Source organism: Pagrus pagrus, assembly GCF_965226575.1.
Source record: "Pagrus pagrus genome assembly, chromosome: 3".
Lineage (NCBI taxonomy): Eukaryota > Metazoa > Chordata > Actinopteri > Spariformes > Sparidae > Pagrus > Pagrus pagrus.
The window spans coordinates 27045808-27071911 of NC_140187.1; the positions used below are offsets into that span (position 1 = coordinate 27045808).

The 26104-nt window shown below is 41.8% G+C and overlaps 1 protein-coding gene across 2 annotated transcripts in view; it reads left to right on the forward strand.

The window, feature by feature from the left end:
* The first annotated feature begins 1368 nt into the window (after positions 1–1368).
* The window catches only part of LOC311255143 (nuclear receptor coactivator 3-like), a 31844-nt gene continuing 7108 nt past the window's right edge, over positions 1369–26104 (forward strand). For both annotated transcript variants that reach the window (XM_084349365.1, XM_084349366.1), the window contains exons 1-11: positions 1369–1473; positions 19044–19111; positions 21138–21242; positions 21509–21669; positions 22797–22897; positions 23118–23292; positions 23457–23648; positions 23940–24026; positions 24234–24377; positions 25276–25423; positions 25520–26076. In XM_084349365.1, coding sequence (XP_084205491.1) covers positions 21157–21242; positions 21509–21669; positions 22797–22897; positions 23118–23292; positions 23457–23648; positions 23940–24026; positions 24234–24377; positions 25276–25423; positions 25520–26076 — 1651 coding nt within the window. In that variant the 5' untranslated portion in view covers positions 1369–1473; positions 19044–19111; positions 21138–21156. The remainder of the gene's footprint in view (positions 1474–19043; positions 19112–21137; positions 21243–21508; positions 21670–22796; positions 22898–23117; positions 23293–23456; positions 23649–23939; positions 24027–24233; positions 24378–25275; positions 25424–25519; positions 26077–26104) is intronic.

Genomic DNA, 26104 nt, shown 5'->3' on the forward strand with positions numbered 1-26104 from the left:
CTCACTGAGGGGGGAGGTCAGTTTGCCATGTTTTGTGGGGGAGGGGGCACAAACAGAGGGCCACTGGGCCCCTCTTTGGGTCTCCGTGGAATGTAATTGAAGCTCTGTCACTCAGGCACACATGCAAACAGACCAAAAACACACACACACTCAGCCAGGTTTTTTAGTTGTTGTTTTTTTTTTTCACTTTGAGTGATTTTATCATGTCATGAACCATTACCTTTACCATTACCAAACCACCTACATTGATCTGAATTTAGCTATATGTAGGCCTAATCAAGTTTTGTATCAATATTGCTTATAATTGTATGAGTGACTTCCATATTTATAAGCTGAGTAGCACTCGAGTGAGTACTCTATGTCTTGCCAAAAAAAGTACAAGTTCATTTTGTGAAATGGTGGCATAACCTAAAATGTTGTGACAGTGGCAATGAACTTCATGCTTTCTCAGCAGCTATGTTTAACCAAACAATCTGTATGGATATTTCTGTCCTGCATACACACCTTTACATTTTGTCTACCTCAATGTTTTGATGCTGATTGCAAGAGAATTATGTTCAGACAGGTAAGAGCAAGTAAGGAGCTGATTGCCTTGATTTGAATGTTGCCTCTTCTCTTCCTTACTCTCTTCAACCCCTTTTCTGCTGCTCTCCCTCTGTCTTTGGCCCTCCCTCATCGGTAGTAAAAATTTAAAGCTAGTGTGCCTGAGAGATCACCATGGAGCTACTTTCCTCAATACTCTGTGGCCACTCAGGGGCTCTGATATGACTGACAGTGGACCCAGAATCTGTGAATTAACGGGCTGCACACGATGGTATGTAGCCTAACCAAGCCACAGAGACCATAAATCATGATTGCAAATTTATCTTCTCCAATTTTATTTATTCCTGCTTGATACAGGCAGCATTACATATCATCACTGATCCTGTCAAATTGCCTGGATATTTATACCATGCTTCTACCTCAAATAATATTTACATGTTTTCCAAATTCGAATTGCCTACTTGCTTTCAATTATATTTTAGAACAACATATATATATGTAAATATTATTAAAAAAATAACTTTTTATTTTACATTTTGTGAAAGATACTCTATGTAATTATATTTATATTGAATAACATAATAATGTAATACTCTATGGCTTTGATAAATCATTTGCATAAAGCTGCTTTTCTGCCAGCCTATAAATACATTTTTAAATCTCTCCCCTAATAATATCAGTGACTGCTGCTCATATCGCCTATGGGTATTGGTGTACGTGTAGTTCTTTCGCAGAGCGTGTCACACTGATCGCCGCGGCTTGAGAAGTAAAGCGACTCCATTACCCAGAAGTCCTGTCGCTGTGCTACAAGCTGGCTCCCTCCGCTCTGGGAGTGTTTCGCATTTAAACAAACACGGTCCTGCCGAAGATGGCGGAGAGTTTGTAGAGGCGTAAAAGAAACTGGTCTACTCAATGAAAGCGTCGAAGCCGGTGAGTTTTCTGTTAATGGTGTATAATTCGTTAAAACACAAGTTTTGAACTAATGCTAGTGTGTGTTTTGAAAGCGCAAATTTGTCACAGAGGCAGTGTGTGTGTTGCTCCGCTTCCGAGCAGGCTGTGGTTTTAAAGCTACCGTGATACAATGAACCACCTTACCACTGTCCATTTGTTATGGAATGTTTCTCTTGATATTATTGGCTCAGAAAATACAAATAAGCTCATATTTTACGTGAAGCCTGGCTTGATAATGTGCCATTCGTGTCGGCTACGGTGTTTGTTGGTGTCTCTATTATCCGCTAGCTACAAAGTTTACGAGATACAGCCTCTCAGATTCGCTGGGGTGCAATAGCCTAGCTGTTAATACTCAACACTGCCTGTGAGTGAACTCGTTTGTGTTACAAAACGTTCGTGTTAACTTTGCAGCACCACTAGACTGTGTTCATTGTCCGCAACGCAGCCGAATAGCTTTGGGCATTGTGTTTTCTTTTAGCAGACAGCTTCGGTTCAAATGAGAGCTGCAGAAATGTACAGCTAATGTTAGTTACACCGCTGCAGTAGTTGTGCTGGGTTACAAAATAAAAATAAAAGCGTGTATTGCTCGTTTGTTACGGGTGTGTAGCCTCCACCATGAATGTAAACACACTTAAACACGTTTAGAGTACCTACGTTTTGTTTGTAAAATAGTTGTCTTGTCTTTAATTTGCACCACAAAATGCAACACAATCTAACAAATAACAACAAACTAATTCAGTTGAGGTTAAATCACATGTCATTTGAAAAGAAAAAATATGGCTTTTATTTCTTGGTTGGTATTAAATGTATAATGTTAACCAACTTGTATTTACCAGCACATCACTGTCCCCTGCTGCCTACAACTAAACTTGAACTGACTGGCTCAGCATGGCTGCTCTGGAGATTCTACAGCATCTGTTATTTATTTTCATGGCTGTAGTGAGATTACGTACTCGTGATTACAACGGTTGGTATAATGACCCATCACAGTATGATAAATGTTGGTTTTCACCGCTGATAAATCATATTTAGGTTGCATGTGTGTGTGAGAGAGACAGGCACACTGGCAGAGGGAGATGGATGTGTTTCAGTGCAGGGGAAGATGAACGCTTGCAGGGTTCAGGTAGAGTCCAGGTTTGCTTTCTGTGTGCTCGACAAGGTGTATGCTGCTGAGATCTCAGGTTTTTTTTGAGGTGGCAAGAGGACATTTTTGGAGAGCGTGCTCATGTGTAGGCAGACAATGAAGAGGGAACTTAGTCATTCCACTGAAACGGTTGAGGTCTAGGTGTGCTGTCGCTCTCTTCGCCCGGGGCCATCCCTGCCAATACTTGCAGGTATTTACAGCTCAATGCTCATTTCCATGTGAGAGTTTCTGAAGTCATCGAGGCATTTTTGTCATATACTGCTACACACATGGTCTAACTACTAGATTGTCACAGGAATTTTCCCTGCAAATACGATTATTGAGATTATATCTCAATAATGTGAGCATTTATATGGCGTGTAGCTGGGAATAGGCATGTGAGAATGGTGCTGCTGGCAGTCTTCGGCCGTCAGATGAGCTAACTTGTCTTTATTTTTGAGTCTGATGGAATGCCATTACTCAAGCCCACGTATGTGGTATTTTTGTAAGTGGTAGAATGACCACTGTGGGAACCTGTCCAATGAGCTGCTTCTGCTCATATTCTTGGCAAATGGAGCCCCCTGTCCCCCATTCTCTGTCCCTTTATCTACCACTTTCTTTCTCCCTCACACAGGGTGTCAGGCTGCGTTAACAATGAATCAATCTTTGGGGGGATTCTTTGACTGCAGATGGGGTGAAGAAGTGACTGGGATGCATGGCTTTCGCTCTTTGTCTGCCGGCCCCTGTGCTCTCAATAATTCATTAACTTATCACTTTTTCTCATGGGACTGGGAGAAGTCTCTCTGCGCTGGCAGATTCTGTGGTTACATCACATCGCCTGATTGATAATCGAATAAGCTTACATTTAGTGCTGTTGCTGATATTTAGTAAATACTCACAGAGGTTAGTTTTTATGGTTTATATTTTTGCATCCTGTCAACAAAACTATAAAAATCTAAAATATTTTGACTTGATAAACTGATAAATCTGTGGAGCAGGCATGGCAGATAATTAAAAAAGAATAGAATTGGCTGGCTGGCTGTATGAATTTATTCAATGACATCTGTGACTACTCATTAAAGATGGATGTTTGAATTTTGTCAATTCTGATTTTGTGCATTGATTCCAGTTCTCCCTTTGAGCACCATGTCCAGCCCTTATCTGTTGTAAAGATTATAAGTATGGATAATTGTAGATGTAAATGGAAGCACAGTAAGTTCAAACTGCACTTTCTGGAGGCTGAATTAAACATAGTGTTTCTCAGTGGAGCTCTTTATAAAGTTGGATCTGTTTTCAAAATGTAATCTTTAAAATAATTAAAAACATTTAAGACAAGAATTTATAAACATTTTGCGACACTTGCTGCTGACTTTTAAATTCTGGCTGGTGTCAGAGAAAGGACGAAAAAAAAAATGCAGAGCTTTCCACTTTTGTTTTTTTGGTATCTGTCTCTTATCTGTCTTTGTCAAGCTGCATTTTTGCATCCCTGATGTCTGAATGGGTGGCATTCTTTTAGCGTTTCGTCAGCCTGTGTGCCTACAGAGAGTCAGAGATGGTGAGTTTCGTTTCAAGTAACTGCCAATTGGTCATGTGGTATGTGTTCAATTTAAGATTAATAGCAGCGTGGGTGAGCAGTGGCTCTGTGAGCTCTCTTGATGACAAACAGAGCTGAAAGGAAAGCCTGATTGTTTCCCCTAATTGAAATATGATTCCACGGTCTTGGTCCCTTTTTTGTTAGGCAGCAGTACAGGTAGTATAGTCAAGGAAAGCCCCAGAGTTGTGGCCTCTGGCTGATAAGTTTTAAGTAGCACTTGTAATTCAGGGAAAACGTACATCTTTACGTTTTCCAGCATTCGTTCTTTTCTTCAATGTTGATGTGATTTACCTTGGCCTATTCAACAGTTGGATTCTCTGAATCATTGCTCTTTACCATGAAGACTCAATTCTGACTTGTCATTGGAGGCTGTTTTTACAACCAAGCTTTAAAAACACAAAAGTTTCCTGTGGTCAGCTCAAGCCCTGTAAAACATCCTGTTTAGTCCCCACATCTCAAGGTCACTCAAGCAGTGACAGTGATCCGCATTTGTGTTTGCTAAAGTGCTCATACCACACACTGGTGTGCAAGTACTCAACAGGTAGGTTGGCTTTTTCTGCCTACCTCTGTGGAGCTAAATATAGAAACTCTGCTCAACAAGACAGTCGTGTTTCCTCTGCTAAAATATTTACAGCTACTTCGCCCAAACAAGTGAGAGTGAGACGATGAGAGCTGCTGAAACCAGATTTTTATTCACTATTCAGAGGAAGCCAGACAGCTGAGTCCCAAGTCAAGCGGTGCAGTTTGCACTCTGACTCTATTTGAAGTCACATCTCATTCATCCCCTCGGTCCCCTCTTCCTCAACTCTGAGGTAATACCCAAGTGTTAGGCTAGCTGCGCCATATGTGAGCCATGCACACTTCTACAAGCCAAACGGGCAGCCTGAAGCAATCATTGCACCCAATTCCAGTTTATAACCAGCAAGGATTTGGAACAGTTCACTCTCTGTAGTCCTCGTTGATTGGACGAAGGAAAGAGTTTATTAGGGAAGGGGGTGCCAAGAGCTTTGTCCCCCTCCCCTCCTTGCCCTTCCTCTTTAACTTCAACTCCCCCTTTAACTTTCGCTCCCCCAGCTGAAGAATGCTCGTAAAATGGGTTCACCTGAACAAGCCAGTGGGAGGGTTGCTCCCCGGTCTAGTTTTGTTACCATTGTAAAATGTTAGCAAGACCTTGTTTGTGTTTTGTTTAGGGCCCCCTTTTATAAAAAAAATGCTTTGGGGGAGAGACAGCAAGGGTGAAAAAAAGTTTGGTTTGTGAGATAACTGCTACCAGATGCTGTCTCTGTCTGTTATTCAGCATAAAGAGAAGGAGAAAGAGACGCTGGTGAAGAAGGGAAGAGAAAAGACACACTGTCATTTCTGGATGAACTTCCCATCTTCTTCATGGACACTCCATCTTCTCCCAATTCTCTGTTTTTCTTGTCCCATGTGTACTCTGCCTACTTCAAATACACAAGAATTTAAAAAAAGATTGGTTTGCACAGGCGAAAAAGTAAGTTTGCAACCAAAACAACAAGGAGTTTTCTCCTCAACCACAGCTCTGTCCAAAATCTTCACAAAGCGTACCTTTTTTTGCCCTCAACACTGCAGCGCCTGTAATTCAACAGTGTCAAATGGTTGGTTGCGTTTATTTCCTTTGTTTACATTTTGTTGCTCTTTCTCCCGGTACATCTCTGAGATGAAACAGTTTAATGTTAGACTTATGTGGCAGTGGGGTGGGGTTCCCCGGTCTCACTGGATTGAGAGGCAGCTGTGGCAGGCATGGTGCTGCAGTCGAAGTTGTGAGAGGATATGTGCACGTATGTGTGCACGTATGTAACCACGCAAGCTGGGTCCCTCCTATCTTATAGTTCACCTGCAATTAAAAAGGCCCCTTTAATTAAAGTTGCAGTAAGTGAGCAGACATTTGCTCACAGCACTGTGCTAGACAGCAGTTTAAGTTTCCACAAGTTTGATTCTACTTTATTGCATGCTCGAGTTCAAAGAAAAGTCAAGTTGTGAATGACAGACTTCCACGCCATCGTTAAAGGCTCCAGACTTACTACAGCATGTCAACACTGGCAAGGCATGCGTCAGATAATTTATTATTATCCCTTTTTTCAACAACACTCTCTTCTTAATTGGGCTGATATTTTTTTCCCCCCTTTTCCTTGTGAAGTGGAAAATGTCCTTTTCACCATTACTACTCTTCAGTATGTTGGGTGACGTCACCCTGTGTATGTGGCGAGTCGTTAAGGCAACACTAATCAAAAGGTTGCCGCTCTGGAGCTTACCGTTGTCCTCAGAATAGCCGAGCCAACACTTGCCTCCTCACATTGCCACACCACATCAGGCTTCGCACCAATGCACTCGTTTATATAGAAAACAACACTCACTAAAGTTGGCCACTCAATCCAGTATTACATTTGGAAATGGCTCGATGTTTGGCTGGTGATCACCATGTTTCCATTCAGCGCTTTGTCGTGCTCATATATGCTCATCTATTTACTATTGCCATACTTGAACAAGTGATTCTATATGACTGCAGTATGACTAAAATAGGTCAAGTTAAGGTCCCTGTTTAATTAGCACCAACGTAATAGTCTTTACTACCCTGTTTCTTGTGGCCAACCTTCAGCATTATTTAGAGCAATTTATGAGTTTGGTTTTAAGTAGAGATGGCAGCCTTTTGACTGACAGTTGTTTGGGCCAAAAACACAGTCAGTGGGGCAGATCACAATAAGTGTGTATTGGCCCAATGTGGATGAAGTCAACCCACATGGTTTGGTAAGCGTCAGTAAATTTCCTTCGACAGAGCAAAACATTGTAATAACAAGACAGTCACTGCGGGATACAAGGCTTACTCTTCAGTAGTTTTGAAAAATGAAAAACAGACTAGAAGATTCCTTACGCATTTTCAGGAGACGTAAAGTGTGTACAGCAGTTGTCTTTTATGTTTTGCTGTTTTCTTAGTTTTTTCATCAATCTCATAATTGATAATCTTACTTTTTGCAACCAGTTCCTTATTTGTAAAAAATGGTTTCAGTGCCACTTCTGAATCTGAGTATGAGTTGAGCAGTACATCCTGCTTTATTATTTGCATCACATGTTAGCAGCAGGATATGTCTTTATTGCTTCCATGCAAATTTCTTACTAAAGCCAGTGCACAAAGAAGTATATCATCACAGTGAACTCCACTCATGAGCTTCAGGGCATGTTCATCAACAATGCACTTTTAGTGGACCATTTAAAAAATGTCACCTTTCAGGATTTGTGTTGTGACATCCTGTAAGATACAGGATACTGCATTTGCCTCGCTCTGCAGATGTGTTTGTTTTAATACGTATTTTGATGTAATCGATCCAGTTCAGTGAAATAATTTGGTAAATTAACTACAGATACTCGTGGGAAATGTGTTCATATTTCCATAGCAGTGCTACAAATAACATGTGCTTACATGTTGCTGTTAAGCTTTTTTACTTGGCATTGGATGTGTCTAACAGGGACCAGTTCTGAGTTCTTCTGACGGTGACATAAGTAGGCTGCAGACAGAGTTTTACAAGGGCAAATTGTGATTGAGATTTTGGCCTCCAGAATAAAACTTGACCAGTTCCAGTGTTGATGCTTTTTGTTAAGTCCGTGTTCAGGTTCAGTTTAACCGATTTTTTCATTTGGTCTCTAATATGAACGGGTATTGTGTGTGCATAGAAAACTATGCTGCTTTAAGAGAAATAAACTTAAAAACAACACCAGTAATACAAAACATTTAAAGGCTCAACTATGTCGGGTCCCAACAGCAGTTTGACAAAACTCTGACTCTAAATGTAGGAAAATCGTTGGTCTGTGGACTAGAGCCCAAGCAAAACTGCATTTTTTGGGGATAAAAATTCTAATATATGTATATACTGTATATTGGCAGATATTCAGAATATCTGCAAGAACATACATTTTTTGCAATGATCCTTTCTAATGTGGTTACCAACTCCTCTGACAACGATACATCTATAATGGACATGGGATATTTTGCAGTTTAACAATAAACTTCAGTCCAAAATGACATCGGTGCACTGAAACAGTCTACTTTACTGGGAATTTAATAATCATAAATTACCTCAAGCATCCGTTTTTCTGCATTATGTTCTGTAAAAAAAGTTTTCATATCACACTTTTGGACAGCAGATACGGCAATACTGATGTACTGGCTGGGCTCTACCATGGACAGCTATAGCAGAAATGTTTTATTTAACACAGTTGAGTCTAATCCAAGCCACCTTACAGTATGAAAACATCACAATGATTAACAGTCTGCAGTATGTTTCTTTTATTCATTATACTTTTGGTTTGACAGTTTGAAAGTGACTGAATGCATCAAATTTGATTTCACTTTGAGCAGTATGCAGGTCTGCAAGAACATTGAACCTGAACTTTTTTTCCTTCTTTCTTTTTTCTTGTGGGTAAAAACTAAGACGGCAGTTGGAAGCAACTGTCAAGCAAAACTGTCTGTGTGTGTTGTCCTATGCCTGCTCCCTTACAGTGTGAGGGACTTGATTAGCAGTGCAGACTTAATCAGTCAGCAGATGGGAACAGAGTGCAGTGTCATCAAGACAAAAACAAACCCACAGTTGGATTATGGCTCGGCGTGTGCGTGCGTGTGTGTACATGTGTCCGGTCAGATCGAGCACCTCTGATTTGATTTCTAAACAGATTCCTGTGTGTTATGATACAAGCTCAGCAGAGCTTCTCCTCTCTTTCTCCCCCCAGTTTGCTCTCTCTGGCTGACTTTCAACACTTGGTCCTTGTGACCCCTGTATCCCGCCTGTCCTCATAAGTCATTTAAACACACTTTTAATAGTGTTAACCTGGAACTGAGCGGCATGTGGTGGGCAGAGTGTGTGGTAGGCTCTGTAAAGCAATGAAGGAACATAAAGAACGCCAACCAAAGAGTAAAGCAGGATACCCTATAAATTGCGCAAGAATTAGGTTTATGTCATGTTTTTTTTATAATTCATAATTCTACAGGTTTTATTGTACTGGGCTCGAAAAGTAGAAGATTACAATTGTCTTGTGTGTGACAGAAGGTAATATTATCCTTTGTTCTCTGATTTTTAGGTAAATTCTGCCATATTGTTTTTTGTTTGTTTGGTTGTTTTTTAAGGTTGGCCATTCATCATCCGGGAGATAAGCAGGTATTTATAGTGGAGCCGCAAATATTAATCACTACATTGATTAGCCAATTGAAAGAAAAGTAATTGCCACTATTTTGATAATCGATTAATCGCTTTCAAACATTTGCTTCGCTTCTTTAATGTCAGGATTTGCTGCTTATCTTTGTCATTTATGACATATAAAAAGTCTTCTAATCAGCAGATTAATCGATAATGAAAATAATCAATAGTTGCAGCCCGAATTAATAGTTTTCTAATAAAGTGCGGCTGCGAGGATTAAAAACCACAGCTCTGGTTCTGCTCTCCGTTTCCCCTCGTACCTCATTTCTGGAATCTTTTTCACCTAGGCTCTGTCAACACATGAAACCGGCCAGTTGAAAGAAAGGAAAAGGAGTAGTAAGGGGAAAAATGAGAGATGGGAGGGGGTGCAGTTGTGAAACTGGCGTCAGACCATCTTTTGAGTGGAATTCTTTGCAGGGGTCAGAGTTCAGGCGCGGCAGTGTGGCTCTGTGATTGGCTGAGGAAAGGTGAAATGAAAACCACAGTAAACTTTTGACCCCGGCGCAGGAGCTCTGCAGGAACGCCCAGCCCCAGCTCTGGCGTGGTGGAACAGAGCCCGCTCTCTTCCTGTGTTTACTCCACCAATCCAACAGGGACGGTGGGGAGAGGAGGGGGGAGGGAGCACAGAGAGGGAGGAGAGAAAGACACAAGAGCGGGAGGGAGGGAGAAAGGAAGGGAAGAGAGAAAATCGTCAGAGCTGCGCTGCGGTCTGAAAATGAATATCTGTTTTTTTACTGAGTGGCACAGTTGAAACGTGTACACAAACACTGCTGCTGAAAAGCAAAGATACAACCGAGGCAGTTTTGTGTCAACATGGGGTTATTTCAAATACTGCCAAAACTTAATACAATGGTTGACATATCTTCACACTAAATTATCTGAGGTTACATGAGATTTCTCCTGGTTGCATCTGCATTAGTGGCTAGTAGGGATGTGTGTGTTATCAGACTGGGCAGCATGGCAGCTGATCAGGCCCTGGTGCTCTGGCCCTCCAGATAAAAGGCTGTTTAGCCATTGATTAATGAACTAATTTCCATAATATTAGCCTTCTGTGATCACAGCCGCCCAGATTTTCATGGGTCGCTGAGGTCTCCTCTGGACGACATCGTGTCCTCGCTCTTAACAATTCGACATAAACACCATAATGTCAAGCTTATAGAAAATAAAGAGGTGGAAAAAGATGCAGCGGTGCTCTGCCATGTGTTAGCTGGTTGAATCTGTGCCCGTGTGTGTCCTTTCCTGTTCCTTTCTGTTCTTTGTCTCTATTAATGATGGATAGTTGTAGGAGATGCTTGTGTGACACACACACACACACACACACACACACACACACACACACACACACACACACACACACACACACAGTGGAATCTGCCATCTCTTTGTTTCCACCTTCATTTATTTTCTCTGGTTTTTCTACACGTTGCAGTTTGTGTGAGAAGTATGGGGAGATGCACACACACACAGTCTGTGTGAACTGTGTGTGTGTTGTGTGCGCTGGGCGCGGGTGGGGGATGTTCTCTCTAAGAGAAAAGCGATCTTATGAAGGCAGTTTCTCTCTGCTTTGAACTACCTTCTCTCCCTCACCAGATTCATCTATGGGCATCATGTACACTTCGAGGAAAAGCCAACAGGAAAAATAGCAGTTTTGGGTTATTATGCTTCAGCTGTTTTCTATGTGCCCCCATTATGAGAAAATTTCTAATATAAATAGCGTCAACAGATCTTGTTTTGCAGTAAGTGTAAATGATTTGCAGATGGGCTGAGCAGTTTTTAATTCTTTTGATAATTCACCACACGTTATTTTTTGCTTTAATGTCTGACATAGATAATTAGATTTGGAAACTGTCTAATGTATAGAACATAGCTTATAATTAAAAAATTATAAAACTTATAATACATTTATATGTATATGTGTATGTATGTGTGTATATACATGCTTTTCTGAAATGCTTCACAAACTGTGTTTCTGTCTGCTTTCCCAACTCCACCTCCTTGTCATCTTCTCTCACATTTGCGTCACCACCAGGGTTTTGAAAGGTGTGCTTTATTCCAAGGTGAAGTGCTCCTTGTGTGACTTTAATATTAGCTCTAAATCAGTGACGCTTGCCGAGGCTTTTCATTTGAAAGACTTAACTAAGTGAATGAAATTCGTAAAAGCAGACATGAAAAGAATTTGTGTTTTATTTTTGGCTGTTGATTCACAACCCAGACATGGTTTGAACGGACCTTAACATTAAAAATGATGCAGAAGAATAAAGAGACAGAGACGGCTCGCTCTACTGCCAGACACACAGACAAGCGAAGGGACATAGCCTGTGTTTTCAGTCTGGTTTTTAAGCCTTGCTGGAATTTCACAGCTGCACCTAAATGGAGGCTTTCTCTGAACAATTTACAGCTTCACTTTTTCAAAATCCACACTTGTGCACATATGCCTGACATATGTCCTCCTCATCCTCATCCCCAAATTTCATTGTGTGGCAGTACTCCCCATGTCGCTATTAAACCGCCTGGCACCAGTGTCGTCCCACTACCCCATGTTTCATTAAAATCATGTGTGATGCTGCCAGGAAAACAGCTAAAAAGCAATATTCACCAACAACAAGGTTGCATTCGAGACTATGAAAAATGTTTGTTTCTGGAAGTTATCTGCACTGAAAATTGAGGGGGAATCCCCACAATGTCACGATGGAAGACAGCTGCTAAACTAAGTGAAATTTGGTGCTAAATTATATGAAGCAAAAGCAGTAATGTTGTGAATGGTTCCTTTGTTTGTCCTGCCATCAAGTAACGGTACAAAATGATTGGTTCCAGCATGGATTTCACACGTGTTAGATGCTGTGTTTATGCTACAGCAAGGATCCTTTTTCAAGTTAACTTTTGATCATCTGTTCATCAACACTGCAGCACTAATTAACTATCTTAAGATTAAAGTATATTATTATTGTACAGTACTTTTGGTTGCATATATGTCTATCACATATCTCACTATTAGTCACTGAAGTGAAGACGTAAGGACGATATGCTAAACCCCATCCCAGGACATTGATTGTCAAATCATAGCTTTTCATGCCTCTGAATACAAACACAAACGCAAAGGTGCAAGGAACATACTTGACCGTGTGTTCGTCTGCTGTCAATATTTGCATTCAAGACTAACTGTCTGGTGATTATTTGATTTGTCACTCCATCCGCATTCATTTCCTTCTCTTTGTCATGGCCTTTAGAGCTAGTTCATGAAAGCTCGCTACTCACAGTGCTAACTAGGGATGCACGATAGATTTCTGAAGATTTGTTATTGGCCTATAACTAAATTATAGCTGATAAATACAGCTAATATTAAGCGAAATTGCTTTCATTGGCTTAACAAGTGCCACATCTACACATTTGGATACAGTAGGTGGTGGTATGCACCCTTTTAAAGTTGGTTTGCAATCCGCCATTACACAGAGAAGAAACCGCTGCACATGGGTAGAGCCACACATCGTAGACACGAGAGCCAAATCGGATTTCTTTGCTGACTACATCTTTAGTGTTTCTTACCCTCAGTGTAGATAAACTATAGGTTATGAACTTTTATAAAAAAAGGAAAACATTTGAAATTATTGGTTATCTTATCGGTACCTGCCACCTGCAGGTAATTATTGGGTATCGTTTTGGCTGAATAAATCCATATCGTAAATCCCGAGTGCTAACCAACAAAAGCCAAATGGGATCCTAACATTAAAACATTTCCCTTCAGCTTTACGCAGTGCAGACTCATGAAGCAATAATGAAAAGGTTGTTTTATTTGGATTTATGTAGTTTCCCCAAATTGCACAATTAGTTTCACAGGATTCATTCAGTTGAGCATCATTAACAAGTTTCACAAGCTGCTTCTTGTTGACTACTCATGAAAAGTATTTTACTAATACTACAAAATTACAAAGACAGCCCATCCTGTAGTGTGGAGGGAGAGCTGAGCTGTAGATGACATTTCAACTGTCCGTTTACCTTGTGGGGTCCACATCTCCAAATGGCTTTTCTTTTTGCCTTGCACATGCAGGTTTTCATTCAGGACTATCTGTCCATGTAGCAGGGTTCCTTTCTTCTGTCATTCTTTCATAGTTTTTTAACTATTTTTTTATTTATTCATGACTGAAGTTCAAAAGAGCCCAATTTGCAAGTTTGAAGGATCAACATTTGGATTCAGAAAACCATGGCTTCAGATTTTCCCAGGATTTCCTCTTGAATAAAGACATTGAGGACATTGGGGTTGATGTGAGCGCCAGTTGCACTTAACTTAAAGTATATAGCTGGTTGTATGCTCCGCAGGAGGTGGAGAAGTTCTTTGAAGAAAAACAGGAAGTCATTCTGTCCTTTTGTTTCCTTTTTGCTCTTGATGTCCCAAACTCAAGTAGACACCTTTTGTTGCTTTATTACCTTGTGCTGTCTGTGTGTGTGTGTGTGTGTGTGTGTGTGTGTGTGTGTGTGTGTGTGTGTGTGTGTGTGTGTGTGTGTGTGTTTCAGTGCAGTCAAGTAATGATGCTAAATGCTTCTGGTAGCTGATGTCTGCCTTGATTTTGAAAGAAAAGGTTGCACTATGGTTTCAGTAGTACAGTGTATTTCCCACAACCTCAAACCCTGAGCAGTTTCTCACTCACACTGTTACAAATAAGACAGTTTGAGCACATGGTTTTTGGGTGTGTTTCTGGGGGTCTATAATTGTGTGTATGTGTGCCCCACTTTGTCTGATCTTTGTTTTGGGTAGGCCAGTGTTTATTGTTGGGCCTGCCACTCATTGTCTCAGGGAGCTCAGATTGCAGGCTTTATTTCAGGCCGAGCAGGAATGTCCTCCTCACTATTCTGGTCCTGGCTGACTGACTGACACTGCTGCCATTCTGGCTTTTTGCCAAATGCCTGTTTATTAAAATAGTGTATTTCTTTCATTATATAGTACCAACTGAAATACTTTGATTCTATAGAATGAAGAAAGAAAAAGGCATTTTTAGTTTTAGGGATCCACAAGAGTGATTGGTTCTCACGTCTGGTAGACGTTCTGCTGGTCATTTAATGCCTTAATACTTAATGACTTAAGACACTGGCTTGTTATTCATCCACCGTTTGGTGTGATACCAGATTCCAGTCGTGATAGCCGTCAACTAAGCATGACTGTCTTCAAAATTTGCTGCATGTGCAACAAATCGGCTAATTTAGCTAGCTAACATTAGTTGCCTTCCATGTTTGCTCTTGGGGGAGATACAGCTTGTCACTCAAATGAGAAATGAGAATAGCTGGTCCAATTTATAAGTCAGTCCACCTTAAGCCTGGGTCCAAGCCTGGGTCCAAGTTCTTACTCCCACCAAGCAAGACACAGGAACTTGGCTTGGGTCCTGAGGAGTTTTAGCATCTATTCACCGACAAACAGCCTAAACTGTCCACACTGCTACATTCACAGCTGTATTTCACACCTCATACTCACAGACACACACACACACACACACACACACACACACACACACACACACCCTCTTCTACTCTCTCTCGACCCCTAACTTGCTGAAGTTACACACACTACCTCTTCAACCTATTTCAAATCTTGAAAGGTGTTTGCTACTTCTGTAACACATTTTAGTTTAAAAACATCTTTAAAATACATTTTAGAACGTTTCCATGATGTTAAGGCACTACAGGGAGTCAACTCGGGCCTGTTGAACAATAAGCTGGTGGAAACCCTGCTCATTGAGGCTACAGAATCACTGACATTTTTCAAATGAGATCTGTGCGTAAGATTACCCTGTGAAAGAAACAAGAATCAGGGGTTGGATTCTCTCCCTTCATTTACTCAGTGAAGTCATATTTGATACTAGAACTTTAGGCATGCAATACTTTGTTTGATGATTATATCTCCAGTGACATTTAAAAACTTGTTCTGTAACACATGATTGGTACGGGAGTGGTTGCTATGTTGCCTGGGAAAATCCTTGATTCCAGAAATGTGGGTCAACAAATGAAAAGGGAAAGGGGCAACAACGGTCTGGGAAAGCTGTGGAATACTCCAAAAACACCTGTTTGGAACATTCCACAGGTAAACAGGTTCATTGGTAACAGGTGATAGTATCATGATTAGGTATGAAAGGGGCATCCTCGAAAGGCTCAGGCGCTCACAAGGAAGGAAGGGGGCGAGCTTCACCACTTTGTGAAACACATGATTGTATGAAGGTTAATACTACATGGACTCAGGAACACTTTGTAAAACTGTTTGTTCGCACGTTCAGATCCCAACTCTTTTTTTGGAACTGTGGTTGTAATTTTGATGAAGATTTGAGGAGCCAAAAGTCCACGAGGTCAATGGGGTTTGTAGCACACTGCAAAGTCACTGCTTACTGTCACATCTGACCAGCTAAACAAGCAAATTCACTGTCAAAGCTCAATCACTGCCCATTATGAAGAAGCACTGTCACCATTTAATCATTTCAAACTTATAGATATTGTTCCTGCCTACTTTTACATGTAAATGTTTGTTTAGGTATTTTATGTAATGCTATATCAGATATTGATTACAATAATTATTAACTTCATAACTGGGGTTTTGAGAACACACTGCCATCCAATGTCAGTAATGAGTCTATGTCCATTATACATGAGATATAAAGACTATTTTTATTCATACTGACAGGTGAAGAGCTGCATGACTAATTTTGTCAATCTATGAATTTATACATTCAAACACAGTGGCAGACAGTAAATATATTGTAGTATATAGAAAACATGGTGTGTACACAGCCTAGAAGATGCCTGCAATCTTTGTAGGTATTACTCTGAGTGCTTTCTCAAAACAGACCTGAAAGCAACACAACCCATAACTTTAGTTCTCACCCTGACAGTTACTCTACTCAACAACAGACAGCATTAGACACACGCAACTTTCTGTTTCACTCCCTGTTTCACTTTAGCTTCAATTTTTTGTTGCTTTGTAGTAACCTTACAGTACATTTGTAAGGTTGTGAAAAGCATTCATACGTGGATACTTTTTCAATCTCATACACAGATATCAATATTATTACATGTGTGTTGGTATGTGTTAAGTGACTTTTTCTGTCTTAGCACAGTGTGCAGAAAAGAAAAAATATTTAAGTAATCTTTGTTTTACACTAGTATTGTATTCTGGTTTCGTGACAACCTTACATTGCAGTCTAACTTGTGTGTTTTTATTGGGGCTGCATTGAGAACTTTGCATTTTGATTTGAAAAGTATTCAAAAGCAGATAGTTAATTTTAAGGCAGTATATGACAGACATTCTGTTTCAAAACAAGTAGCCAACAAATTTACTTTAGGAGCTAATTCAAATTGAAAACGCTACCAGTATGGTAGCCATCACAATTCATACACTGTCTCCTCTCTTCTCCCCTCCCCCTCCCTGTTCCCCCTCCTCCTCCCTCCCTATTTCTACTCAGTCTGCCTTGACTCCTCCTCTTCCTGAGGTCCATATTCATACACGAGATCTTATATCTCCTGGTTTGAATAAGTTTAACTTCCAGAAGTGACTTGTGCCTGTGTGGTGTGTCAGTAAATAAGGATAGAAAACGCAGAGGTGAAACAAGGCTAAAAATAATCATTTACATGAACGAAAGTTCATGCTTAAGTACTTTTATTTTTACTTCACTTTTTTGAGCATTTTTTTGTGAATCGTTGATTCGTTGTTTTGATGTGAGCAAGAGCCGACTCAGAATTATTAACGCGTGCTTGGACAGTTGACAGAAAGGGAACACTTTTCTCTCTTTCTCTGTGTTAAATTATTCAACTGCAGCATTAGCTCAGTAGCAGCCTGGCGTTTAGTACTGATGTGATCAGTGGTCTGTGGTGGAGGATCACACACACACACACACACACACACACACACACACACACACACACACACACACACACACACACACACACACATGCTGTGGGCTCAGTATGTTGCATGCTTGTAACTACTGCCTTGTGAGTTGGACTTATGACTAATAAGAATAAACCTTGATGGAGACATCATGAAATAATTTTTTTTCTCTTCAGGATTTGAAACCTTAAGCAAATCCAAGTTTTGCTGTTTTGTTTCTTTGGAAAAAAAAATGTATCTGTTATTTTAATTACCTCCCCCAAGCATGTTATGTTTTCACCTGCGTCCGCTTGTTGGTTGGGTTGTCAGCAGGACTACACAAAAACTACTGAACATATTTCCACTAAACTTGGATAATGGATGGGTCTCGGCCCATGTGGAACCAGATGAAAGGACAGATCGAGGAATTTTTTCTCACTGTCTTTAACATTGCATGAAAAGGCGTTTTTCAACATGTTCAGTAACTTCTCTGGGAATATTGCATGGATCTTGATTAAAAACATCTGGTGTATTTAGATGGCTGGTATCTATGAGTTAGTACAATTTGATGTGAATCCGGATCTAGCAGAGTTTTCTGTTGGATTAGGCTTGATTGAATTAAAGGGGACAGTTAAGCCTTGGCGGAGGTATGCGCTCTACTGCCTGTCATTCTAGCATGCATGTCCTTGGAATATAATGTAAATTTTTACATTAAGTCACATTATTGTAGTTATATTATGAAAAATGTGTGTTTAGAGCAGTGTGATTATTAATAGATTTCATGAAGGCAAGAACATCTGACAGAATTATCGATGGCAGGACGACAGTGGGCAAGGTGGGAAGTTTTAGGAGCAGTTTGTACCCAAATACTGAAGATGAGGCTCTCAGTTTATTGTTTCTTTTGTCAGGAGCCAATGACAGGTCCCATTGATATGAAAATGTGACTAGATATGAAAATGTGACTAGAAACAAAAATAGAAAGTGATTGTATCCGAGTGTGACATTGCAAAGGTTTTGAAATGAAAAACTGTACACAGATGTTGGAGACCAGCTCAAGAGAGACTCATTTGTGTTGCTTTGCTGAAAGCTTATCCAATTGCTCTGATGAGAAAACATTAAACCCCAGAGGGCCTTCTTTACTGTGATTATGTATAGCATTGCAAAGTACTGAAGGTTATAAGAGCTTTGACAGAAAGGTTAGGAGCACATGTCACATAGTGTCTGTCAAATGCTTAGTAGTACAGCACTGATTTTTATAAAGGAAGAGAAAGGTGGCATGGTCTACTTTTTAAGATACTACTTTCTTAGTTATGAACACAGTGAGGAAACGTCATAATTTAGTGTTAAAAAATGTTTTAAAATTGTTTTCTTGAATTGTCTGACCTGTGTCTGATTGTGGTCATTGGCACACTGTCTTGTTGTCTAATTGCTGAGTTAGCTGAGCTCTGATGGCCAGCAGCCATTGTACAAGGTGTGAGTAGCAACCGGGGCGACAGGGAACCAGCCTGATAAACAGAATATGTAAATAGGGTGGATGAGTGGCCACATTTCCAGGAAAGGGAAGTGATGACGCAGTGGAACGGGCTGAGGGGAGGACGCAAACAGGATGCTATCTGCTGTGACTTCCTGTGCAATTTTAGAAATCAGATTTTCCCATGAATTTCTGTGAAAGCAAACATGTAAACAGCTCCTGCTTTTTTCTTAGGAAGCAGAGCAGGCTTGTTAATATCAAGTCATGTTGAGAGATCCACAGTTCATGACCTTTTTTTGATCTTTTTCTGTTTTCAGGAGATGTTGAGACACTGAAGCGCCACTAGACCCTGGATGGAGCTTGACTGGGGCTTGTACTGGTCAAGGTGAGCATGTGTTATATGTAGAGAAACACACACTTATACACACGCCCCAGGTGGACAATCCATTAAAGATTCAGACCAGTTCAGCTTTAACTATGAGATGTAGTATTTCTCACATTGGCAGCTGCGATTTGTGTACCTGATGATTTGTGCAACACACCTCATATTCTCCCTGAGCAAGTGTCACGTTGTCAAATGAAGCTGATTCAGGTTGGTGGCATACTGCCAGGCCTGCTGAGACTGATCTGTGGTTGTGGTGGGCTGCTGCTGCTCAGTGTCTCGCTCTGCTAGAGAGTTGTTGTCTACTTGGGTTGTCAGTTTTTAGATTTCAGTCACGTCAAACTTCTAGAAAGTCCAAAATGTCAGTGTGAGTGAACCAATGAAATATGCTGTTGTAAAAGAAAAGAACAGTAAGTTGTGAATCCCATGAAAAAATAGTTGTTTTGGTAAAGTTTCAGGTAATTTAGTTTATTCAGGTTTTCTGCATGGCTTCCCCATGACCAAAGTAGAAACTGTGCTTCACCACTATGCATTCCCTGTTTTCATTAAGACCCCCAGCAGCCCCCAGCTCTGCTGTTTGTCCGTTTCAGGATGTGAGGCTGACTGAGGGCTGATGTCATCTCTCTCCACTGCTGCAGAGGTGAGCCTTAGGACAGAAACCAGGAGGGAAGGAAGAACGAGAGAAGGGAGGGAAGTGAGAGTCACAGCCGGAGCAGGATGGGCAGATTTAGAGAGGGGTGGTGAAAGGTAGACAGACAAGAAGCATGCAGTGCAGATTTATGGCGCAGAGTGCGTGTCTGAGACTTGGTGCTCTTCTTGTAGTAGTAGTAGTGGTGGTGGTGGTGGGTGACTGGGCTGCATGTCCTAGCCTGCCGTTGCAGAGCAGGGGTTGCATAATGGCTCCCATCCGTTCTTTTCCACTCTGGAATAAGCTCACAAGAGTGCTTGTGTGTGTGCAGACACAAAGTCCAGGATAGGCTTGTAGTTGAACAATCTGGTTGCACAGCCACACGCGAGAGCTTTGTGTGTGTCTCTGGGTGGGAATAGGAAAGAGCAGTGACCTTAGAGGCTGGGTACAGAGGTTTCCTCTAACATGAACTCTGAGGGGGTCAGACACAGGGCAATGCCAGAGCAAGAAAACAAGGGCAGGGTCCCCAGGCCAGTACTGCTACACCCAGGGAGGGAGGGAGAGAAGGGAGGGGCTGTCTTCAGATGGTATGGGGGGAAACGGCAGTAAAAACCTATTGGAAGAAAGAACGGATGTAGCCTAGTATGGAGAGTAAAGAGAATGCGGAAGAGGGATAATTCTCACTAGTCCCTGAAATGCGCTGTAGAGCCTCGCCTGGATTGTTTCTAGGCTTCACAAGCTTCAGCAGTGTGCAGTTTTTCCCTGTGCAGACCCAGGCATTTAGACAAAGAGACAGGCTGCTGGTGAATATGTGCCTTGCTGGGACAGTAGCTCCTAGCACTCATCTTCCTATCAGACTGCGCTGCGACATGCCTGAACATGTAAGCATACTGGAAACGGTTTGTATATGCAGTGTGTACGTGTGTTGCCGCTGCTAGCAGAGTGGTATCATTCTAGCGGGCAGGCTGGCTGAACGCAGGATGACCCATCTCCCCCGAGGCTCCAAATCACTACATCATCATCAGTCGCTCCTCGCAGTGGAACAGATGAGATTTCACTCCCATCAAGCACTAAGCAGGAACCAAGGCTGCTTTACTAACTGGATAGTGTATTCTCATAAATCTGTAGGAATCTACAATCTACTCTCCCCTTAGAAGTCACTTCATTTATAACCTTCCTCAGTAACTCTGGGGTTTTTCAAGATTTGACCGAATTTGGCAGAATCTCTGGGTGGACTTTTGAGGGAACTTTCCAATCCATACTAAACCTTTGTTTAGATTGTACAACACACATATGTGTAGAGTGTATAAAACCACTCCCAGTTCAGTCTTCGTGATCATGTTGCACAATCTGTTTGCGTGTGTGTGTGTTTACATGTATATATAATGTGTGTGCTTTCAGGTGCTGATATGCGCTGAAGATGAGTGGCATAGGAGACAACTCGTTGGAGCCGCTGTGCTCCGACCGCAAACGTAAACTGTCCACCTGTGACACACCAGGCTTAGGGTGAGTGCTGTTAATTTCTGCTAAGTGTCAATCACATACCAGTCCACTTTGCCTACTGCTGGTGTGAATGTCAGCAAGTGCACTGGGTCACTTCCTCCTGGCCTCACGTAAACATCCCTACCCTCCTGGTCCAAATGTGTGTCTACTGCTCGCAAAATATCTAAAGCATCTGAGCCCCAGCCGTATGGCCTGCATACATCCGTTTGGGGGCATGGGGAGGTGAGGTTGTCATGGTAACGTGTCTAATCCCTTTTGCGCCCCGGCAGGTGTGACAAGCGTCGGAGGGAACAGGAGAGCAAGTACATTGAAGAGCTGGCTGAGCTCATCTCTGCCAACCTCTCCAACATCGACAGCTTCAATGTCAAGCCTGACAAATGTGCCATCCTCAAGGAGACCGTGAGACAGATCAGACAAATCAAAGAGCAAGGTACCAGCACTGTGCAAATTACACCCATACACTCCTGGTCATAAACAAAGCCACATACAAAACATATAATTTGTACCCTGCTGCAGGACAGATGATGCCACTGATGAAGTGGTGTGTTTGGTTCATGGCCAGGCTGCATCAGAGTGACAGCCACTCTGGCTGTTTGTATTGCTGGGGGTAAACGAACACCAGTAATTGAAACCAATCCTTGGTAGTCATGGCTCAAGGCTGCTAGTGACAGTGTGTATCTGTTAGTGCCAAATGCTGCCTCTCTCTGGGAGGCTGTTGGGAGACACTGGTGATTCAGAAATCAGACCTTATAGAGAATCGCTCTCCCTGGGTCTTTCTCCAGTCGTTTTGCAGATTTGACACAAAGGAGGATATTTTCTTCCCCCTGTTTTAGCTCTGTTGAGATTAGATATGTGAGGTTAAGTGGGTAAGGAGAAGAGAGAGCGAGTAATCACACTAGAATCTACCCAGAGGGTCACAGCTGGCTACTGCTGGCCCCGGTGTTATGCAGCCAGGTTGCTATAGTTACAGGATGGGAATGATGGAGGGCTGTTTTTTTTTTTTTTCTTCTCTTTTCTTTCTCTTGTCCATTTAACACACCTTTTCACGCCTCTTGTTTACACATCTTTGCATCATATTCCCAGGTGTCTCCTTTTTCTGTGTCAGTCCCTTCTTTCTCAGTTCTGTTTGCTTGTGCAGCCTAGTTTGTGGTAGAAATGGAATTAAATCCAGTGTCATATTATTTGTTGATTGCTCAACGCCACAGATGACCCCTATATAGAGTGGTATCTAACAAAGCCCCAGACACATGCTGATTTTAAAAATAGAAAGGCATGCTAACCATGCATCCATGGCTCATGCTGCCACCTGCTGGTCAGTAAATAAAAACTACTTTATGTCTTAATGTCTAGGGAAACAGCCAACTGGAAATCATAGAAAGGTTGCCATGAAAGTATTATGTACAGTATGATCAGGGAAAATACCATGAAATAACATCTTTTATAGTGTGGCTGAAAACAAAGCTGTAAAGTACCAAATTGATAAAAAGCCAAAAGAGAATTGATAGCTGTTGTAAATATCTCTTGATCAGTAGTGTGATGTTCTTCCTCTGTCCTCAGGAAAGAGCTCGTGCAGTGATGACGATGTCCAGAAGGCTGATGTGTCCTCCACTGGTCAAGGGGTCATTGACAAGGACCATCTGGGGCCGCTGCTCCTACAGGTCAGCTTACGGACAATCAACAGGGGGCAAAAGTCCAACTCCTATTAGCTGCTGTTCCATATGCTTGACTATCATTGCTCACTTTTCGTTGATAGAAAAGTCCCAGCTGGGTTGTAAAAGACCCAAAACCATAATCTAATAAGGTGTACTTTATGTTGTTATTTGCTTCGATAAGTCTTCCTCCATTCATCTCTCATTTTTGTGGCCCTGTTGTTCTTAGGCATTGGATGGCTTTCTGTTTGTGGTTAATCGAGAGGGCAGCATTGTATTTGTGTCAGACAACGTGATGCAGTACCTACAGTACAAGCAGGAGGAGCTTATCAACACCAGCGTGTACAACATCATCCATGATGAGGACAGAGAGGAGTTCCACAAGAATCTACCCAAGTCCAATGGTGAGACATGGGTTTATACATGGCTTGTACATGACTTATACATGACTGGGTGTAAACACATTCAAGATCATATGTACCTTAATGTACACTCAAGTGTGGGCCCTCTCACACATGTGCATAAATGATTTAACACATGAATATCTGTTGCCTGTGTCTCTCCACAGCACCAAATGGGGCATCATGGGGTGGAGAGGCACCCCGGCAGAAGAGCCATACCTTTAACTGTCGTATGCTGGTGAACTTTGTTCATGGTCAAAGTCATGGGATGACAGAAGAGAGGCCTGTGGGCCAACGCTATGAGACAATGCAGTGTTTTGCACTCACTCAGCCTCGGGCCATGATGGAGGAGGGAGAAGGTAAAATTATTGTTAACAGCCTCGAATGTGTTGTTTGTTTCTTTTGTGTTTGTTTGTTAAAACACTTAAAGATATTACAATGTTTAACATGTACACTTGTTCATGCAGAGGACATGATTTGAAGTAGCAGTATGCTTACACATAGTGTGTTGCTGTGGGTTGTGCTGTATTTATTGGTCAATTTGAACTCAAAATTTGCAAATAAAACACACAAGTAAGCTTTTGAATGCCTGGCTTCTCCTCTGGTACGGTCGAATGAGGAATTAACATTATGATGTCTTTCTTTGTCAGATTTGCAGTCATGTATGATCTGTGTGGCACGACGCATCATTGCAGTAGAGAGGACAGAGAGGTTTAGCACTCGCCATGAACTGTCTGGTAAGTTGCCACTGTGGGAAAGTACTTGCATCCATTAGTTTTAACAGAGTGTGGTAAATTTGTATACTTAGGCTTAGGCTGAAGCTGTACACCATAGAGTCTCAATACACTGTATTAGGAATATACACTAACTCTACAGTAATTTCCTTTTTACCACCACTAGCCATTACTGTTTGTGTAATCCCAAAGATGCATCTTCTTTTGCAGGTAAACTGATTGAAATTGAACAGCAAAGCTCTCTTCACACCACTATGCGTCCAGGCTGGGAGGACCTAGTGAGGCGTTGCATGCAGATGTTCCTCCATCGAAGTGAGGGACAACCGTGGTCCTACAAACGCCACTATCAAGATGGTATGTAGTCCTCCACTCCCTACTACAATCTAACTTTCCTTGTCAACTTTCCACACCCTGTTTTGCATGTATGACCTAGAGTTAGAGCATGGTCACAGGAAGGTATGATCTATTGTTATGGGTGCAGGGCAGGTTTAAGCGTTGTCAAGGAAGCTACAATCATAAAAGCATACAAGGAATGTTCCAGAACTCAAGTCACCTCAGGATAATGTTTGGTATGTGAGACACGGCCCCTGCGAGATAAATAAGACTCAAACCATTAATGAACAATCTCCAGTATAACAGGAAACATGACCGGATTTGTAGGTCTCATTGAATAACACTCTTGACTTTATGGGGTGTGACAGAGGATAAACATACAGGGTACCTGTCACTTCCACATTAAATAGTGAACTGCACTCACCAATAATATTACAGTCGCCTAAACTAAGCTTTGTATCGTCATGTAGGTGACTAGAAAGAAAGTTTTAAAATCTCTGTATTTAATTTTCAGTATTGTTGTACGACTCTCTGTGATTTAAAGTTTTGTTTTGTCTTGTGTTTACCCATCTGGCCTTCTTTGCCAAAATATTAAAGCTATAATTGCTGTGTTAATCCAGTCAGCTCCACAGTAAAATCTTTTTAGAAAATTGAACACTCGAAGGCTTTTAATTCTGCAGCAGCTACATGGAAGTTTTCATTCGTGTGAGACAAGCTAATTTCAGGTTTAACTTCCAACATATTTTTAAGTTGAGGCACACCTTTGACCGTGCCCTTTTGTTGTGTGGGAAAAAATCTGTGTCACCTCATCACAGGCCATATAGAAATTAATCTTAAGTCCCTGCCAGACCCAGCTGTTGTACAAGCGTTTGCCTTCTTGTGTTAGTGTGGGCTTTCATTGATCTTTTTCATGCTCCAGCTTTCCATAACGGTCATGCGGAGACCCCACTCTACCGCTTCTCGCTCTCTGATGGCACACCAGTCACAGCCCAGACCAGAAGTGACCTCTGCAGGAATCCCAACAGCAATGAGCCGCACTCTTTCCTCTCTACACACTTGCTACAAAGGTGCAGATGCTGTAATACTTACTACGAGCACTGTGTTGTATGTGCTTTAACTCTGCTCTGTTTTAAATTTTTGCTATTTATCGTATTCTCTTGTAGGGAGCAGAACAGTTATCGTGGAAACCAGGGTGGAGGCATGAGGCCTCAAAATATGGGTGTGAACAATCCCAACCAACAGATGAACATGGGTCCGGGAGGAGGCATGGGCATGAACAGGGGCTACAGCATGGCTGAACAGGGCAATGTGCCACAAAGAGGAGTGCCTCCATACACTGGGGGCAACCGCATGAGTCCTATGAACCAGATGCATCAGATGAATCAAATGAATTCGATGCATCAGATGAACAACATGGGTCAGATGAATCAGATGAATTCCATGCATCCAATGAATTCCCCCATGAACTCGATGAACCAAATGGGGCCCATGAATCAGATGAGCCACCACGGCATACATCAGCAGCAGCACCAACATCAGCATCAGCAGATGGGTCAGTTCCATGGAGGTGGAGGCGGACCTGGAAGTGGAGGATACGGAATGGGAATGACCAGTCCCCCACAGGCTAGTCCAGGGATTAACGCCCCCCCACACAACGTCATGGGTTCACCCAGAGTCCGAGGAAGCCCCAAGATGGGTGCCAGTCCCTTCTCTCCTGGAGGTATGACCCAAACTTATCTAGAATTCAG